Here is a 20,977-nt window from a genome sequence, read left to right on the forward strand (position 1 = left end):
ATTACTCCTCTACAGATAAACCTCAAAATGCTTCTCCCCCCTACATCTATAGCATAAATACCAAATTACCTTGCCTGGGAAATAATGGGAGGAACTGTGTAACTTGGTTCCCACCTGTACCCTGTGTTTCTAGCTGATCTCTGACCATTGTCCAGGATGAATTCTTTGCTGTCATGCTAATCTAATTACTTATTCTCTTGAGTGTACTTAACTGTCCGAAAATGCAACCACCTTACCTTCTTTCCATTACATTATTATTGGTGGGAGGTAGGGTCACACGCATCATCTCTTCCCTGCTTGCCTCCATGATATGAGCACTGACTAAGGCTTTGCCAGTCAGATGCTCCCATCCAGGACAATAAAAAGTGAGTGAGTGAGAGGAGAAGGGAGTTGGGGTAAATTGGAAGGGGAGGTGAATCATAAGAGACTATGGACTCTGAAAAACAATCTGAAGCGACGGGGGTTTGGGAGGTTGGGGTACCAGGTGGTGGGTATTATAGAGGGCACAGATTGCATGGAGCACTGGGTGTGGTGAAAAAATAATGAATACTGTTTTTCTGAAAATAAATAAATTGAAAAAAAAAAAAAAGTGAGTGAGTGATGCAAACCCAGAGGAGCAGTTGGGATTCATTTACAGCTGTGGTGGTGTGGGCAGAGTCCTCTGGCAGGTGTAGTACCATCCTGGTTAGATTCTTTCTGCTAAAAAAAGCTATTGTGTTGGGGCGCCTGGGTGGCTCAGTGGGTTAAGCCTCTGCCTTCCGCTCAGGTCATGATCTCGGGGTCCTGGGATCAAGGCCGGCATCGGGCTCTCTGCTCAGCAGGGAGCCTGCTTCTCTTCCTCTCTCTCTGTCTGCCTCTCTGCCTACTTGTGATCTCTGTTTGTCAGATAAATAAATAAAATTTAAAAAATAAAATAAAATAAATAAAAAAAACTATTGTGCTTCCTATTTCTGGGCTCTTGGGAATACATTTGCCTCTTACAATTTTCTAAACTTGATCCTTCCAGCTTTCCTATGGCTCTATAAGTCACTGGTTCTTATTCCAGCACATTCCATTGCTCTTCTCACAGACAGAGATGTTTCTGTTGCTTTCAACCCCAAGAATCCTAACTTGTATCCTGAAACCTGCCTTGTTGTTTTCACCAGCATTTCTTTACTAGCCTAATTCTGTGTGCAGAATGCCTTTCTTAACTTCAGTCTGCTTTTCCATATCCAGCTCTCGCCTCCTCTTTCTTGGTTATCTTAACAGTTTCTGAGTATACCCTTTGAGCTGGATCCCAGATTAAAAATATGCAGAGGAATATATACAGTCACAAAATAGAGATAGAAGACACAGCCCCCAGCTGACTGGAGTTGTCGTGCATAGTGAAAGACAAACATATAAAGAACAATTACATTTCAAAAAGTTAGAAACCAGGATGGACGTATGTACTATGTCCATTAGGGCATGAAGGGAACAGTTCTTACTTATGGCAAGTGTCCATAGGAAGGGGCCTGCCAGGTATTTAACTGCAGGAAGGATAATACAGGCACAGAGGCAGCATGAGCAAAGGCCAGGAGGTGTGAAGGAACATGGCAGCACTGAGCCATGGCTGAAGCTCACTGTGGCCACAACATAGGATGCGAGGGGAAGGAGAGTGGTGGGGAATAAAGCTGCGGAAGTGTTTTCTATCTGACAAGTTTAGTGATATAGGCTCCATCTTCTAGGCAACAGTCTTTAAACCTTTTTTGATTGTGCATTCCTTCCTTTAAAGTCTTATACAGTACTATGATGGATTCATATATGAGACATTAATTATGTTAATTTCATGTTTAAGTTTAAAAAGTAACAAAAAACACACTAATATTGTCTCCCCACACTCTGAAGGATTGTCTTGCTTGGCTTCAAACTGGTGTTATTAGAAGAGTTATTAGAGGGTGAAGGAGTATTTACTTTTTTTGTAGGATAATTCTACGAGCAGCATGGAAAAAGGATGAGACCTAAATTCTTGGAGTTTTAATGTGTGTACAACTCATCTGGATTGTTTTGAAAATAAAGAACTGGAGTCCCCAGTGAGTTAATGGAACCAAGCAATGTTTATTAACGACTACTAATATTATAAAAAGACAGCCAGGCATTTAGCGCCCCCAGATGGAAGTATTTGATACTTCACACCACCTACAAAGTCTTCCTGCCAAAACCACCAAATCTGAATCTGGTCAAGGCTTTACATTTAAATGATAATAATAATAATAATTATTATTATTACATAATTACTAATTTATATAATATAAAGTAATAGCTATTCTATGATTACTAATAAATAACTAATAAATAACAATACCAACAAATAAAATCTATACATTATAAAATTAATTATTATAGAACATTATTAAATAAATCGAAGAAAACTACAGGGGTCAAAGGAAACTCTACATCACAAACAACCCAAATTCTTCAACAAATAAGAAGCAAAAAGTGGAACAAGAGTATTATAGGAGGAAAAAGAGAGACCAGGGGTGTATCAACCAATTGCAATGTGGGGAAGTTTTTTGGGTTTTGATTCAAAAATTGTAGGATGGGGCACATGGCTGGCTCAGTCAGTAGAGCATGAGACTCTTGATCTTGGAGTCATGAGTTCAATCTTCACGTTGGGTGTGGAATCTACTTTAAAAAAAAAAAAAAAAAAAAACCGGGGCGCCTGGGTGGCTCAGTGGGTTAAGCCACTGCCTTCGGCTCAGGTCATGATCTCAGGGTCCTGGGATCGAGTCCCGCATCGGGCTCTCTGCTCAGCAGGGAGCCTGCTTCCCTCTCTCTCTCTCTGCCTGCCTCTCCGTCTACTTGTGATTTCTCTCTGTCAAATAAATAAATAAAATCTTTAAAAAAAAAAAAAAAAACAAAAACCAAAACTGTGAGATAACATGGGAAATTTGAATGTTGATTAGATGTTTGATATAAAGGAAAATTGTTAATTTCTTAAGGTATAATAAGAAATAATTATTAATAATTTCTTAAGGTATAATAAATATATTTATATTTTTTAAAAATTCATTATCTAGAGATACACACTGAAATACTTACAGATGAAATGATATGATATCTGGTACTTATTTCAGAATAATCTGGGTTAGGGGTATTTATCAAACAAGATTGGCCATGGGTTGATAATTATTAAAGCTGGGTGATAAGTAGGTGGTAGCTTACTATATTTCTCTCTGTACTTTTAAACATGCTTGAAAGTTTTCTAATAAAAAGTATTTTAAATTCAGATTCCTAGGTTTTGCCTCCTAGAGATTGTGTTGCCATAGGTATAAGGTGGATACTCAGAAATCCAGACTTTTAACAAGCACCCAAGGGAATTTGGAATCAGATGGCCCCTAGACTGCCATTTGAGCAAATTCAACCCAAGAGTTCAGTGGCTTGATGGGAGGAAACCAAGTAGGAGAAATTGGCAGTATCTTTAATAGAGTAGGTACTCCAGACAAATATCTGAAAATTTTATTTGATGATCGTTTACAAATAATTGTCCCAAATCTTCATAGGGTTTGCGTATAATAATCATTCAGGGTGTGATTACTGGTGCTATTTCCTGATGTGGGTCTTTTTTCCATTAGATTTTTTGAGTCCCCTAATGCTTGCCTCATGAACCAAGGCTAATTCCCTGATTAGATAATCATCCTTGTGAATGCTTTCTTCCTAATCACAATGGTAGGAGAGATGTTGCCAGGCCTTCCAGGAAGGGAGAGACACCCAGTTGTGACCCATTAAATTGGCATCAGCTCTCACTCCACCCCTTCCAGGAGGAAAGGGGAGGGAGCAGAGAGGTGACCCATCCATCCCAGTGCTGTCAGGTCACATCACATCTCACACACTCCACACCCCCTATTTCTTTCCACTTTTGAGATTTTTCAACTGGAAAGTGCCTCAGGAGTTGTATAATGGGCTGGGGTGTGTATAGAGACAGGGCTGGTGACATGTCATAAGGCAAACTAACTGAAAATGAGAAGGTCCTGCCATGGCTTCTCAGAACATGGGTCCCCTCTCCATCAGTTACCGCCTCCACCCAGCAAAGTCAACATAAAAAGCTGCTGCTGGCTGAAACATTCTGAGATTTCAAGAATGCTTTTCCATCCAGGCAAAGCTCTGCTGTCCTGCCAGCAACAGAAAAACAGTCTTCCAGAAGAATCTTCTCCTAATCTAGAGTAGCTCTAGGCTTCAGACCTGCCTGGGATCAGCTCACCTCAGGGTGATGGTAGATGGAGTAGCCACATTCAACCCCTCCCCAATATATTATGAACTATAATAGCCTTTCCTCTTCTGCACAATCCAGGGAAACCTTGCTGTACCCCACTGATAAGGTAATGAAACAATAGTAGCCAGAGATGGGCACTGTTTGTATCCTGGTTTTATAGGCAGAGACCTTCAGGTTAAGAGTTTCAATGATTTATCCATGATCACTCAGCTCAAGGTCAAAACCAGGATCAGGTAATCCTGCTTCAGACTTTGTGCATGTAACTCCCTAGAGGGTTTTTTGTTTTTTGCCTTGTTGCAGTCACCTTGCCTTTTAAATCCTATCCTGCTCCTCCACCCCAAAGGGAACCTACCTTCCTACCAACGTGGACTCCACGTTTCCCTGAACACGTCTCACTTGTTCTCATATATTTCCCTTTTCTTTCATTTTTCCTTCTCCCTGAAACCCTGTCTTCTCCTCAACCCCCATTTCTCTCATTGAGATCCTTCTCCAGCTTGACAGACTTCTAGGATTCATTCACTGTTCTCTGTAAGGACATTTCCCTCTACATCTTCATCACACCCTGCTGATAGCATTTCTTGTCACTCTCATTTGTTTCCTTTTTTTCTATCTTCCTTACGATGGCATTATGGCCATGTATGTACTTGCCTGTAGAATCCTGTTACACTCCAAACTTCTTGAGCCAAGTGACCGTTTACTACTCAACTTTTTATTTTCTGGGCATTTACAACAGTGCTGTCTTACAACAGGGGCTTTAAAATTCTATGGAGGTGAATGTGTGCAACCCTACAATAATGTATAACCTCGTTTTCATTTATCAAAATACAATTAAAGTGTCCAGGGGAAGTTAAATGCTGCAAAGGATCGGTGCTATGATTCATCCTCACACAGTTAAAACTAAAACTCCTTCAGCAACATCATGATTTACTAAATACATTGAAAATGAATCACCATGGGAGTTTTGAATGTCTCGCTCCCACTTCTCCCCTCACAGAGGGGTGGAAGTAGAGGGGAGAAGACAGAACTACAAAGCTGCCTGGGGAAGTTAGTATATTCAGATGCTCACCCCTAAGCTTCCTTACCCTTTTGTGATTCCGGATTGGTTTGGGTGAGTGACTAGGGAAAGGGCAGCCCTCTGGGGAGATTAATAAGCAGGTCGGAAGGATGAAGATCAAAGAGCAGCTTTGGCTGCAGACCATGGAGTAACCTTAGTAACCGGCAGAGGCTCTCTGATCTCCATGTTCCTCCACACCCCCTCTGAGTTCACACTACATTTTGCCCCGTTTCCTGGGGTTACCACCCTTCTCAATTACAATCCACCCTTGTTTCTCCAAAACTCTACATCCTGCAAGACGATAGGTCTGCTGTTCATTTGCGTATAACTCACTATCTAGCCATCAGATAGCACCACCAGGAAAAGTTTTATGAAACTGGTATGAAAGCAAATGTTAGTTAGTATGAAAGTTCAGGGAGAGCTTGTTTCAGCTTTTTTAACAAAAATTATCTAAAATGAATTATTTAAATTGCTTTTCTATAGTATTTAACCTCATTAACCTACAGCCAACTCATAAATCTTATAAAAGTTTGCCTTTTAAATCATCCATTGCATGTTGTCTGGGGTTTATTCCAGAATAATTTGGTGTGGTATATGGGAGTTGGGGGAAGGGTACAAATGACCAAAACTGGCCATAAGTTGATAATTGCTGAAGCCACTGGTAAGGGACTTGGGTGTTCATTATGTCATTCTCTCTTGTATTAGTTGATGTTTGAAATTTTCCTTATAAATTTCTTCTTTAAAAAAAAAAAATTTTGTCTCCAAATTCTGCCTCCATGTAATTCTAGTGTGGCTAACTTTTCTGTTTTGGAAGCGAGGAATCATTACGTTGGGTCATCTGCTCTCTCTGACTTCCTTATCATCCCAACATGTATTATCTTCTTTACATGTCCTAAGGTTGGCAAGACAAGGGTCTGTCTGCCTAGTTGACCTCAAGTACTAACCACAGAGTGGCCCAAGAATCTTGGGCATTGCCAGGCTGAATGCTCAGACTCCTTTCGTAACCATTTAAAAATATGCCATGGTAGCGGGAGTTCCAAGCTTGAGGGTTTTATTTTCACTGAGGGCTTCAAATGCTGCTGCTGGGCTGCAAATAGAAACTAGGATGGTGGCTTATTTGCAAAAGTTTCTGTGTTCTTTTCCTCTGTCCTCATTCCTTCTCTATCTCTTTCTCTTTCCTCTGTCTTCTGTTAGAAAAACATCTATTGGTGGGTGGTTACCAGTCTGAGGGTAAGAGAACTTTCTGGTGTTAAATATTTCCAGGATATCAATAACCAAAGGTGTTGGGACTGCTGTGAACAACACCATAAATTGGCACCCTGTGTCCCCTTTCTGGAGACTTCAACAATGTTATTGTTTTGGGAGGAAAACAAACTCAAGAGCTGAATGGGAGACCGTCTTTGAGGAGGTGACAGGTTGTGCTTCATAGGTGTTTTGGCAGCAGCAAGTTAAACTGGGCATTTCTTGAATCATACAAGCAGAGGGACTTGCCATCTGAGCCACAGCAGAGCTTGTCGTGCACAGACTACATCCAAAGTATTATCCCGCTCACGGGGCGATTCCCGGCAGCATTAGTCACTGGCAGGCGTCCCCTGAAAGCCGCTCTTGGGAACTTCTGAGGTCTTGCTTTTCTCTGCAGCTTATCTGATTCCATGAGGTCCTAGAGATGCCTTGAATGACCAAGAAAGTCAAAGTGAAAAAAAAAAAAAAAAAAAAAAAAAAGAGTAGTTCAACTAGTTAGAGCCCTGGGCTGTGGAGGAAGATGGCCAAAGAAGCTGGATTTACAGCTGTCCATCACTCCTCTCATTTTGCACAGGAAAGGCATTTCTCTAATCCACCTGTTCAATTATTTATCATGCTATGTGTTTCCTCTTAATTGTTACTCAGGCAAAGCCTTTATGTTGTAAGGGGACACCCTAGTATTTTTTAATGACCTTAGGCAAAGTGATTGACACTTGATCCTGGAGTCAGATGTTCCTAGTGACGCAGCTTGCTCTCCCAGTAGCAGAAAAGCTGCCTGCCGTGATTAAGTTAGAACTGTGAAAGTGCTAAAATGTGTTGTCAGCCTTCCTCTGATGCAAGCACTTTTATTATAGAGTGTGGTTGCAGAGGAGTGAAGCAACACAAACCTTGCCTCCAAATATCCCTTTTTGCTCTGGACTAGCCACTCTATACAGAAAGGCAACATGTGTTGGACGCTTGAAATACCAACAATCACAGTCCCGCCTTATCCAAACTTATAGTTTTTCTGGGTCGACCCCTCCCCCCTCACTGTTTCTTTTTCTGGGTTCCTTTGACAGTGTGACCCCAACTGATTTGTGCCTGGCAGGGTGCCAGTTTCTGAACTCTCATTAACTACCCCAGTCAAGCAAAACAAGAAGCAATCCATTCTGTATTTGAACTTGAAATGGAAAATCATCTGTGTTTGCTTTTCTCGATAGGAGGCTGAGATGGAGCAAAAGGGTAATTCTATTTTTTTTGGACATGGGCTACTTCCCAATGAAAACGCTGGGGAACCTGTGAGCAGTGGGTATCAGATCCACTGTGACTCAATCCTGGCTGTCCATTCTATGTTAAAACCACAAAAAGGGCTTTCTCAATGCCACCTGCTTGAGTTTTTTCTACTACTCTTCAGGGTTCCTAGGCAAAGGGTATTTTTAGGGTATGGCCGTCTCCTGGGGGAATAGTCTTAATTATTAATGATTCATTAATTTACTAATGTGTACCACAACTAATGCAATGAAACCAAATACACATAAGCCTATGGCCTATAAAAATTAGTGATTAAATACAAAGGAAAGTGAAAGCAATAGAGTATGTTATATTCCTATTACTTTCACATTCAAGACTCTTACCGGTATTTATTCCAAATTATTATAGGCACTTTGTTCCCATTCTATCTTGATGCCAGAGGTACAGGAATCCAATATATTTAATTAATACACAGATTGGGTTTTGACCCTACAGGCTTTTATTGTTTTTGTAGAAAGTTTTATGCCTGGACTACCTTAGCCAGACTTTCTTAATTCAATCACAGAATGTTTCTTTTTAATGCTTGGATTTCTGATACCTACCCATGTTTCACACATTGTACATGCCCAGTAAATATTAACCAAGTGATTGAACTAATGAATGAATGAATGGAGAGGATCCCAGTCTGGCTTAAATCAACAGTTCCCAAACATGGCTGCATACTGGAATCACTTATGAGCTCTGTATTTTTTTGTTTGTTTTAAGGATTTTTATTTATTTATTTGACAAAGAGATTAAGAGAGAGCACAAGTAGGCAGAGCAACAGGCAGAGGGAGAGGGAGAAGCAGGCTCTCCGAGAAGCAGGGAGCCTGATGTGGGACTCAGTCCCAGGACCCTGGGATCATCACCTGAGCCAAAGGTAGACGCTTTACCAACTGAGCCACCCAGGCACCTGAGCTCTGTATTTTTATTTGTAATGTTTCTCTAAGTGCCCCTTTATTCCCCTCTCATTTTAGATTCTTTTCAAGCTAATTATTGCTCATTATAATAATCAAAACAACTTAGAGGAGTGTAAAGAAAACCTGTCTCCTTTTCCTAGATCAACACTCTAATGATGGACATGCTTTTAATGGGTCTCCTTGGGTTCTTCTATAGTTTTTATTTAAACAAGCTCAAATACACTTCCAATTTATTTTACAAGAATGGTATATGATAAATATTAGTTGAAAATTTGCCTTCCACATAATGTGTTACAGACACTCTGCAATATATCCAAATTAATATTAGTATGTACCAATTTGCATCATTCATTTTATTAGTTACTGAGTGTATATAATACAGATGTACCATAATAAATTCAAAGGTATTTTGGGGTAAGTGTGTGCCAATGCTGGCAGTGCAGAAAGACTCTTTTTTTTTTTTTTTTTTTTTTTAACAATAACAGTTGTTTATTTTGAACATAAGGGAAAGAATGGGGAACACGGGGAAAGAATCTAACTACAAAAGCAGAAACAGAATTCCAGAGGAAAACATTCCAGTGTTCCGTGGTTCTATAAATATTCTTATAATTCTGTTATATCTATGTAAAGATGTAAAACTTATGATCAGATAGGTTTTCAGAAGTGAAATAAAGTTGGAATAAAGAAAATACACATTGAAATTTTAAAATAAAATATTGCCATATTACCTGATGTCTCGCCTTTGACAAATCTATACTTAACCAGTCTTCTACCTTATTATAAATTTATTGAGAAATAAAACAATTTGTAGAGAAAAAACACTGTGGTTATTAATTTTCATTTCCTGGGATATTTGGGTTTTTTTTTGTTTGTTTTTAACAGATAGAAGGTCCCATTTTGAATCTGCTGAACCAGAGCTTCTGAGGTCAGCACCTGTGAGTCCTGGTCTTATAGAGCTTCTGGGTGAGTCTGAATTTGTCAGGGCTTGGACAGACATTTGGGAACCACTGATAAAGACAGTCTCTTGTTTGAAACATAAGCTGTTTGGAGATGTAAGCTTCTTTTATCTAGGAACAAACAAATAAACCCTCAAAAGCAACCAGAGCTGGTTAGTGGAAAATGTGTATTTTCTACAGGATTTAAAACTATATATTTATTTCAGCTGTTGATGCAAATCTCAATTCACCACCTTAACTCTTTAAAAAATGTCTTTGTCCAATCAGAACAATAAAGCATAACTGTAAGTATAACCAATTTCAAGGCTTGTTGAAACATCCTTAGCTGTCTGACCTGGGGGAATAGACCCCCAAGGGAGGGCATTCCACAGGAACCTATATTGCCCAGGTTAACAAGGCAAGGGCGAGGTGGAATGGAAAGACAGAAGACCTGGATCAGGGCATCTTATTTCTGTCATCTAGGAAATGTTTGATCCTAAGCAAACCATTTAACCTTTCCAAACCTCAATTTTCCCATCGCAACGTGAGAATAATATTTCACAGAGCTTCTGGAAAGAGTTAGCGTGGAAATGAATATGAAATTGCTATGCCTACATCAAAGCATTGTCCAAATGCTAACCAGCCCTCTATCAGGTAGCTTGATGCCATCAGGGTTATTTTTAAGATATGTAAATTTGGGTATGAATATGTTGAACACAAACAGCTTCTGACTGAGCAAACAAAACATTGATAGGTAGATGGATTTGGAGGGGGTGTCTTCTTGCCTGATAGGACCAAATGCAAATTTCTATGTCAACCCATTTTCTCTGTGTTTGAAATTTCTCTCATGAGATAAACTGCTGTTTTTCTACTAATATCTCATTTGAACTGATTTTCTGGTAATTTCTGTAGCTTTATATGTCAAAGCATATTGGCTTTGCTTTAAAATCAAGATAGATGCTAGTACCACTTAATATATTGAGTACCAGTCATTGACAAAACACTTTTTATCTGTTAAGTCAGTTAATAGTTATTACAACCCTATGAGGTGTACAATTAATATTCCCATTTTATTGACGAGGAAACTGAGGTACAGGTTTACTTGTATAGGACACAGAGCAAGGAAATGGAAAAACCGAATTTCAAGTCTAGGCACTTTGTATCTACAGTCCATGCCTTTAACAGGAGTGCTACACCATCTTCAGGGAAGATAATTATTGAAATAATGAGGAAGAGGAATATTTTAGTTATGATACTATTTTTTATTCACCATCCCCACGGTACTCATACATTAAAGTGGAGTGTTCCTGCTCAGTTAGAACCTGAACATTTGGTTCTCGTTAAGTTTGAACCTTATGGATATTGGAGTTATTGTGCCTCATTGCTTGGATAAAATTTTGTAATTGGTAAATCCCCTTAAGGAGTTTTTTCATTGTTGCCTTAGAGCAATCGAGTGAGGTGGAGAGGCTGGGGGCTAAGTGACCTTTCAGCATTCACTCTGGGTTTTCCCTCAGGGCATATCTCTGATTGCTTCTTACTTACTCTCATCACCTGGCCAACTCCTCTACCTGTCCTGCTCTTATCAAGACCTCACCTGCAGGAAGCCTTCTTTGATTCCCCCTAAAGTAGGTCAAGTTATCCTGCTATGTACTTCTGTCACACCCTCCAGTTTTGGGCTGAGCCTGGCTGATAATTCTGAGTCTTGAATTTTCCACACAGGAAACTCCAGGAGGCCAAGAATGAAAGCACCAGATTTTGTGGCAGAAGATGTGGCTGAGGTCCTAGGTCAGTCCTATGTTTGTTAATAGGAGTGTCTTAAAAGGTGCAAAATGCTGAATTACAAGATATATTATAAGAAGACCTGGCTTCAAGGTGGCAAATGATTCAATAATCATCTACCTCTTTAGTCCTGGTTTCTCCAAACTGTTGACTCACTCTTTAGCTTTAGCTCAAACTCTTGTCCCTGTATTGCTTAGCGTCTGGTTGGGACGTTTATTCAAGAATCAGGTTTTGGAAGGTTAATGTGTACCAGGGAGTATCAACATGGTGGATAAGTGAGTGGGTTCTGGAATCTGAAACCAGACCCTACTCTACTAACTGTGTGATCTCAATTACTTGGTTTAATCTGTGACTTTGTGTCTTCATCTATCAAATGGAATAGTAGAACCTCCTTCGTTGGATTGGGCTGAGGATCAGATGAGATCGTCCATGCAAAGCTCAGAGCATGAGGCTTCAAGCATAGGGAGAACTCTGGAAATGTCGTTAGCATGGTGAACTCAGCCCTCAGTTTTTAGCCTGTTTTCTGGTCTCAGAGCACTTCTGGGAGAATTTATCTCTTGCTGTTTGCTTTTTCAAAGCCCAAATCTAATTTGTGTTTTTCGACTCTAATCTCTTCTCCCGCCTCTAGCCTGCTCTGCTCTAGTAGAGCTCAGCTTCCAGGGCCACATCTCTTCTCTTAAATATATGTTTTAAGAGCAAGTGTTACATCCACCACAATGACTGAAATGGAAGATTGAAAATATTTTGAAAATTGATGATGTTATAATGCATCCAGAACTCTCTTATAGTGCTGATGAAAGTATAAATTGATGTTACCATTTTTGAAAACTCTGGCAGTAAAGCTGAACACACACCCACCCTTTAATCCAGTCTACTCCTAGGTGTATTCTCAACAAAGATGTGTATGTGGTATGTACACCAAAAGTCACGTAGAGGAAATTTCACAAGAGCACAATATTATCTGTTGCTGAATAACAAATTACTCTAAAACATATAACTTAAAACAACACACATTTATTATCTCCCAGTTACTGTGGATCAGGAATCCAAGAGTGACTTAACTGAGTAAAGGGCCATTAGGTCCAGTATGTGCAGTGCCTAGAGCCCACAACACTTGCCAGTACAATTTTCTTTTTGCAATAGGTGAAATACATTCTCGTTTTCCTCACTTCCCTCCCCTCTCTCACTTCCCCCTCTCTCCCCCCTTCCTCCCTCCCTTCCTTCTTTCTTTTTCTTTCTAGTGAAAGAAAGGGCCCATGAAGACAAGTGCCTAGGGCCTACAAAAATCGTAGACTTCAGCCCTGACTGTGTGGTTCCTGTTGAAGGCGTCTTAGGAGGTTTTAGTGAGGCTGTCATCTGGGGATACAGTCAGCAGGAGATTCCACTGTGGGAGGATCCCCTTCTAGGTTCACTGAGGTCTGCTGGTAGGTCTCAGCTCCTCTCTGGCTATTAGCTGGAGGCCTTAATTCCTCACCCACAGGCCTCTCCAGAGCTGCTTGAGTGTCCTCGTGACATGGCAGAGGGCTCCCAGAACAAGGCAGGAGAGAGAGAGAGACAGAGACAGAGAGAGAAACATTAAGGCAAAAGCCTCAGTGTCTTTATAACCTAATATTGGAAGTGATGGCACATCAAGAGGCCAGGCACAAAGAGTACACTTTGTATGATTTCCATTTATATAAGTTTAAAAAAAAAAAAAAAGAGCCAAATGACTCTATGTATTAGAGATGAGAATAATGTCCCCCCTGGAAAAATAATGACTGGGAGTAGATTTAAGGGGGACTTGGGGAGGCTGCTGCATTTAGTTTCTTCATCAGGGTTTTAGTTCTATAGGTTTGTGAAATTCTCTGAGGTGTACACTTTTCTCTGTGTACATTATACTTCAAAAAGAAAAGTCCGTGTCAGAGCACTTTTATTGTCTTCCTTTCCTAAAGAGACATTCTGGAAATGATACCTGTTATAGCTTGGTGTCTATCTTTTGGTCAACATTTTGGTTCTGGCTGTGAAACCTTGACTGAACAAGTCACTTATCCTCTCTGAAGGTGGTTTGCTCCTCCGAAGAGCTGGGAGGACACATGCACTTCCAGCCTCAAAGTGTGATTGGAGAATGTTGGGTAACGTCAGGTACAGTTGAATACTGTTGTACGCAAGATTAAGTCCTAGAGTAAGGGAGTACTCTAAAAATCAGCTATAAACAAACTACCCTTGACAGTTCCATAGATAAGTTCTAAATCACAGGGATGCCCTTGGAAGCTCAAAAGCCAGGCATTAGGAATTCTTTTCTTTTGTTTCTCTTTAGATTTCTGCCTTTGGTCTTCCTTTCTTTGGGGCAGCCCAGTACAAGATTGGCTTGAATGGCAGTGGGGGGGGGGGGGGGGAAGAAAAGGACTTTTCACTCTCCTAATCTTTTATGTTGAGGGCACCTAATTGAATATCCATATTACATATACCTTTATAGCAACTCCTATGTATGTGAAAACACTGAAAATTATAACCATATTAAGGAAATGTAAGTTATGATTCATCTTTGGAACAGGAACCTTCCTCAGATTATTTTGGATCTAGAAAACCTTTATGGATAATGTCAAGGTTAAACAAAGTGTCTGATTAAAGTCAGTTAACCAAAATGGGGGCTGCTTGATGCTTAATGATATGTTGGGATAATAATCAGAGAGAAAAAAGCTAAGGTCAACATTAGATATTATCATAAATAACAATTTTGTAATTATATAGTACTTTATAATTTAAAAAAATCTAAATCATTTCTTAAAATTAACCTTATTTTAAAGATGAAGCTTAACTGCTCAAGGTCATCTGACTAGTTTAATAGAACTGGGATTTATAGTCAGATCTTCTAAGTTCAAAACCATAATACTTCCCAGGAGACCAGGAGATCTCCCCCCACTTCGTTTTATGAGTGGTGATGGTACAAAGAGGTAGGTTTGAGGATTTGTGATCTGGCTCTCCTAGTCTTATGCCCTAGCTTTAGTCACCTGCATGATCCCTATGACCTTGGCCATCTTCTGCAGGCAAGGTTCCCAGGATTAACGAAGATAGTGAGGTGGGAAGCACAGAGTTACCTGGGTGGCTATGATTCTCACCTAGTTAGAGACCTGTTGCACTGGATGAGGTCAAAAGTTGTTCCTGTTTAAAAAAAAAAAAAGAAAAAGTTGTTCTTGTGTGACCCAAGATGTGTGGGGTTTAGGGTTATCCAGGTGGGCGAGACAGCTGGTTTCTAGTGCTGCACGATGGGGCCAGGTTTTTTTGTTGTTGTTGTTGTTTTGTTTTTTTAATACATACATACCTGCATCATTCTTATGAATACATTCCATATCTGCTTATCACTATATAATAAAACCTTTTGAAAAGACATTCTTGCCCATCAAAGACGTATGTTGTGAGATAATTGTGATATCATAATTCACCCTCATGAGAGTTGGAATTCACAGTGCATAGGAAGGCTCCCACACAGGGCTCATCTGCTGATTAGGAGAACCAGATGTAGCCATTGTGAAATGGCTTAGGAAGGAGAGTAGTAGTGCACTCAGTGGAGAATCTTCCCCACCTCCTCCCAATTTAGGAGATATCTTGCTGTATTCAGATTTGATTCCATTTCAGTAGATCCATTTCAGTTACAATTTGTAATTCCAGTGTTTCCTTCGGGACTCAGGTAGCAGCATGAGGCCCCCTGGTGGCCTGAAATCATTCATGAGTTTACTTACCAAGCATTTTGAAGGGCAGGCTGGAGAAGTAGGAACAAAGGTAGCAAGCACTCATCTGCACCTGTTGCTTATAGTTGAGGAAGGCAGAGTAGGATGACCTATTTAGGAAGAGCTGAGAACTAAGATATTTTCTTTTAAGAGAGTAAAATAAACGGACTGTGATTCTAGACTTGCTTTCTGATTTACACTTGCTTTCTGATTTTTCATTCTTTAGTTCATTTAGCAAACATTTATTGAATACCTACTCTGTGCAAGATGTTGTATTTGGCATCACGTGAGGGTTAAAAAAAAAAAAAAAGGACATCATCCCTTCTAAAGGGCTTTAGAAGAAGTTAAAATATTTATGCCACCAACATGGCAGAAAATGAAAGGTACCCTCAGAGAATAAATGAGTAAAGACTCTGAAAGAAATAATTACTTTGAGGTAAAAGGGAAGGTTTTTTGGAAAGCTGTTTTATTTAGGCTGGGACTCTAATGAGAAGCAGGATTTGGAGACGTTTAGATGGAGAGGAACAAGATGGCATTATGGAGGAGGGAAAACAGAAGTTGAATGTACATGGAAGCAGGAAACCACAGTCTGATTTAGAATGTTAAATAGTCTGATCTGACTAACTCATGAGTTTTCAGGCTGGACTGAAATGAAAGCTGGATACATCTGTTTGGATCGGATAGTGGAGAACCTTGAACACTTGCCTGAGAAATTTCTTCATCAGCAACGGAGAGCCTTTGAATATTCTGAGCAGAAAAGAGGCATGTCAAAGCACAGACTCTCTCCCATTGAAACCAACCCGGTGCTACATACTTGGATTTGGCCCAATGGGGTGTGGAGGAGTATGAATATGCATGCATTTAAGATAATTGTGGTGTACTCTACTATAGCGAACAACTCCAGGCTTGCCCCATCTGACCTTCAAAGCCAGGAGAAACGAGGAGGCCATTGAGGCTTCTCCTACTTGGGCAAAACTACTTGGGCACTAGGCAGCAGTCAGCACCACAGGGCTTTTGTCATATTTAATTAAATTCCTTAAGAGGGTGCCTCCCTTGAAAGTGCTAGGTGAGGTTTGTTTTGTTTTTCTTTGCATTTCTAAGGTTTAAGAAAGGCTTCATGCCTCAGTATCTTCCCATACTCATTTCATGTGGTTTAAACTACATGGACCAACGATATACCTGGCGACAGTTCTGCGGTAGAGTCCTAGCTGGGTTTAGAATAGCTCAATATCCACAGAAGTCAAGCAGTGAACTTATTTGCATTGTATTAGAACTAACTCATTTAAGCATCCTAAGAATCTACACAATGCCTGGCATAGAGTTGATGCTCAAAAAATAAGTGAAGCAAATATTTAACGGCTGATGGAATAGATAACACACATTTAATAACACATTATAAAATTCCTGACTCCAGGCATTAATTTCTTAATTGTGAATGGCATAGAAGTGTTTAGTATGTAGTGAACAATAATTAATATTATTCTTCACAAGTCATAAAGAATGATACAATAAAAAATAAAAATCCTCTAGATAAGTTAGGGAGAAGCAACATGCCCATTTGAGAGAAATGTATTTGAGATGTTTCCAATGAGGCAAGGGAAGAAGGGCAATTTGGAACTGCAATAAACGTAACTACAACAGCAACAAGCATTTAAGAAATTTCAGCAGCAATAAGTATTTAATTATTTTGAATGAAATGTATATTAGACTTTATATAAAAATCAAAAGTGCTAGGTTGGATTATTTTAACATTAATTTAACCCCCCATGTCATTTAGTAGCTACATCTTTTACCTTTTAACTTCTGACTCATTACAATCATCTAAAACTGTCCAATGTTAAAACATAAAAAAATTAGTTTATTCTTTAAGAAAAAGTACCACTGATGATGAGTTATTAAAAGCAAAAGAAAAAAAAGATGCCAGAGAATCTACTTATTAAAAAAATTATCACAGAATTTCATAGAAGGATGCAAAATCCAAGATGATTTAGACTCTCAGCAGAATATTTTTTTATGCTACAACTTCTTAAAAGTGTGGGCTTTGTATTTGTATTTGTTTTTGTTTTTGAGGCAGGTCACTGGTGTGCCAGAACTATCTGACTATTTTCTCATCTTTCATTGGCTACTTTCCAAGGTGAACTGAACATTGCCTAATGCCATGCATCCCCCATGACCCCTCGAATGTCTAATGTAGAGAAAGAGCTGATTTTTCAGTCTTAGAAATAGCCCTTAGAGTTAAGTTTGTCATTAAAGAAGACACAAGTAGGTTCTTCCTAAAACAGAACCCTCTCTACCCTCCCGCACTTAGTTCATCTCTGTTCCTCTGGTATACCGCAATGCACCATTCATTCTCTCCCACTCTAGTTCTGGATGAGTTGGATGACACAGGGAGAGGAAGTTTTCCAGGCCACATATCCCATTTGGTCTCATTCCGTCCTAAGCAATCAAGCTTCTCTGATTCACCACTAGAGCCGTCTGACTCTCCCGTCTCTTGGCTTTCTTGCTCCTCTGCCTCACCTTCCAGCACAAGGCACTGGAAGCTAACAAAAAAAGTCCAGATGACAGGAGGACCAGACCCAAGATGGAGATGATGGAGCCGTGGGAATTGAAGCTGTAAGCCACAGCAGTGACCACTGTCCCGGCAATGAGGACCACCACGGCGAACGGAATGATGCAGCGGTAACAGGAGAGCTCAGCACCACCTGTAGCAGCTGTCAACTGAATCTCACTGACCAAGGGGACCGTGGTGACCACCACTTCACTGTTGGGGTTCTTCTCCATTGTCACAGGCTTGGAAGATGCTGGGCTTCCCAGGATCTCCTTTATGGAGTCTTCAGTCATTTTTACTAGCGATGTTTCTTCGCTGGGTTCACAGACTAGGCCTGGGGGCTCTCTCCAGAGTGGAAACTGTGGAGGAGACAGAACATATCAGGTGAATGCATCAGAGTGAGCCCTGTAAGTAGAAGTAAAGAGCTGGGGAAACATCTCTTGGGTTCTTTTCTAGGACACACAGATGCATGTGAAAATCAGAGTTCATATTTTCTTTTCCTGATTGTTTGCATTCTCTTTGCAAAATGCAAGATAAAACGATAGCCATAAAAAAGGGGAAGATATAAAAAGCAGGAAGCACTTTACAGCGTTCAATATACTCTGACGATCTACAAATGTTTTACAAGGCTTTCCGCTCTGTCTATTGCTTCTCATTTTTCTAAACACACGGAAAAGTCTCAATCCTAATCCAAAAGGCAGCCTCCTTCATGGGGAGAATGCACTATAAACAATCCTTAAGATAATTCGTTCCAAAACTCATAGCAACTTAGATTCTGCCAGTGTTTTCAGGCATAACATGCATTCCAAACTACCACCAATTCACTGCCCACCAAATCAGTGTTAAGACCAGCAGCGAGTGTACAAATGGTGTTCTTCTATAGCAGATGACTGTCAGTAAGCCTTCATTGTTGTAACTGTTTCACAGTGCAGTATGTGCCCTGGGACCACGGTGGGGTGCAGGTCAGCAAAAATTCAGCAGCAATGAGATTAGGATTTGTGATCTGAAATAGGGCAATACCTTCCAATCCATTTGAAAAAGGAAGAGCAGGGGGAAAATTCAGTTTTGTAGGATATAATTTTGTACTTATGTTAAAGATAAGATTAACTCTTAGAGTAACGAGCTATCAATTCAAAAACTTCCATGGAACTCAACAAGGAATTTCAACACTATGCAGACCATGACATGTATTAAAAAATAGGCATGCTAAATTTTCAGCCAAGTTTTAGACTTTCTCGATTTTCTCGTGCCCTTGCTGCCATTTCTGGGTATTTTGAACCAGAACATTTTAGGACAAAATCTGAAAATCTTGGTCAAAAGCATCTGGTTGAAAGGCTGCCTAGGAGAAATCAGTGAATGCTCTTGTCTGCTGTTCAGACATGTTAAGTCATTCTCTTTTGTCCCTGAGAAGCAATAGAGCAGCCAAAGAATTGAGCAGTTGCAATCACTGAAGAAATTTAGAGGAAGATTCTTGAGGCTGTTTCAATGAGATTAATACTTTGAACATATGAAGCAACCACTGAAAACAGATTCAAGCCCAAATCAACATATCACTCCCTGTGCAATGAAGCTGGATGTTAGAACTGCCTGCCTGCATATAATTTTTAGTCACCAAAATTAATCACTGCTGTCCAGAGATACCCTAGAATCATCATTTCACCAGTAAAAGGGTATTTGAGATTATATAAGAAAGCAAAAAAAAAAAAAGTTGCCCCCAGTGCTGATGCATAAGTTAACTTGCAAATGAAGATCTGTCCCCAGACGACATACACATACCTCAGAGAAAAGCAATCCATTACCAGGGGAGCCACCGGGACTTGGGAGGGAAGAAACAGCAGCCCTTGAGCTTCTTCCGTCAACTTCTGGCAAAAGAGCCTGTAATAGCACGTCCGTCAATAAAATGACAGGACAAGAATCTGCTCTGGGGAAAAGAAAATATAGAAAAATACTGTGCCGTGTGCTTGGTTTCAGATCCTGGAGTTCCTTCTTTCGCTCTACCTCTGTTCCTAAATGACGCTTGTCTTTCCCTCTCTCTCTTTTTATTTCCTCCCCCTCCGGATTGCCCCTCCCTGTCTTTTTTTTTTTTTTTTTTTCCTTCGTTCTCTTCCTTGCCAGCAGATTTCGAGTTTTGGCTTCCCCCAACTCTGCTCTGTGACATGATAAGTCAGAATCATTCTAGAGTCCCCAGAGACAGGAGCCAGCTTTTACTTTTATTTCTTTTGCAGCATTTACTAAGTAGATGGCTTTGCATTACTCATTTTTTCCCCAGCTAACCTCCAGATCTTCCTCCCACCCATCAGGCATTTTCATAAGAAAATCCCAGAGTCAGCGTTGCAGACCCAACTGAGGGGACAGAGCTGACGGGACAGACACTTTAGGGCAGCAGGAACAGCTGTGAAGTCATGGGGCAGCTGAATTCAGCCTGGAAGCCTGCAAAAATCCATGTTCCTAGGCTTCCCCAGTATTCTTTCTTTATATGTGTGTGGGGCCATCCAAGGCTTAAAACCTCCCTTGTTTGATATTAATTCACTTAGGAATGAGGGTAGGAGATGCCAAACATTTATGGTTGAGAGAGAAACCAATCATCTTGATTTAAACACAATCACTTACTGCTTGTGCTAGGAGGTGAGTACTGTTGGCAATGCTGAAATTATCATCACGATCATCACCACCTTCATCGCGGTCATTTACAGAGCACCTCCTATGGAGGTTCATCCCACTAGCTTCAAATGAGTTTGTAAATAGTGTATAAATGAGGCTCAGAGGGGTTAAATAATCTCAGAGAGGTCACGCAGAAAGAAACCCTTGGTTTGAGCCCCAGTCTTTAATGGGCACATAAATCATGTGGAGAGCTCGTTAAGTGTAGACTCTGAGTTAGTAGGTCTGTAACAAGCTCCTGGTTTATGCCATGGTGTCTGCTGCTCTTTGGCCCACTTTTAGGAACAAGATATTTGAAACATTCAAGGACACGTGGCTTGATGCATCCCATTCTCAGACAATGAAGTTAAAGGTTTATATTCACCTATTCCCCAAGTGGCCTTACAGGTTTGTTTTTTGTTTTTTTTTTTTTTTACAAATAAGCTATTTGAAATTTTAAAGCCCCAGATTGCCCATTTGAGAGAACAATGAGGTAATACTGGGACACTTAAAAGCTCATCCCTATACTCCTGGAGCTAAAAGTTATCCATCCTCTCTATTTTAATCTGTGCAAGTTGTAATAACTTCTTTTTAATTAATACAGTGAATCCGCAAATGTAAATTAAATCTCAGAAGAGATTTGTTCCCTTCTTTC

At 40.1% G+C, this 20,977-nt stretch overlaps 1 protein-coding gene across 1 annotated transcript; it reads right to left on the minus strand.

Annotated features, from left to right (window-relative positions):
- Nucleotides 1-16,497: 16,497 nt before the first annotated feature.
- Nucleotides 16,498-19,730, minus strand: TMEM100 (transmembrane protein 100). The gene is made up of 2 exons (XM_004747358.3): nt 19,462-19,730; nt 16,498-18,044 (listed from the first exon to the last, which is right to left on the minus strand). The coding sequence occupies exon 2, from the start codon at nt 17,976-17,978 to the stop codon at nt 17,574-17,576; it is 405 nt and encodes a 134-aa protein (XP_004747415.1). The 5' UTR covers nt 17,979-18,044; nt 19,462-19,730; the 3' UTR covers nt 16,498-17,573.
- Between the last annotated feature and the right edge of the window lie 1,247 nt (nt 19,731-20,977).

This window comes from Mustela putorius, unplaced genomic scaffold, assembly GCF_011764305.1.
Source record: "Mustela putorius furo isolate JIRA1106 unplaced genomic scaffold, ASM1176430v1.1 tig00003962_pilon_pilon_pilon, whole genome shotgun sequence".
NCBI lineage: Eukaryota > Metazoa > Chordata > Mammalia > Carnivora > Mustelidae > Mustela > Mustela putorius.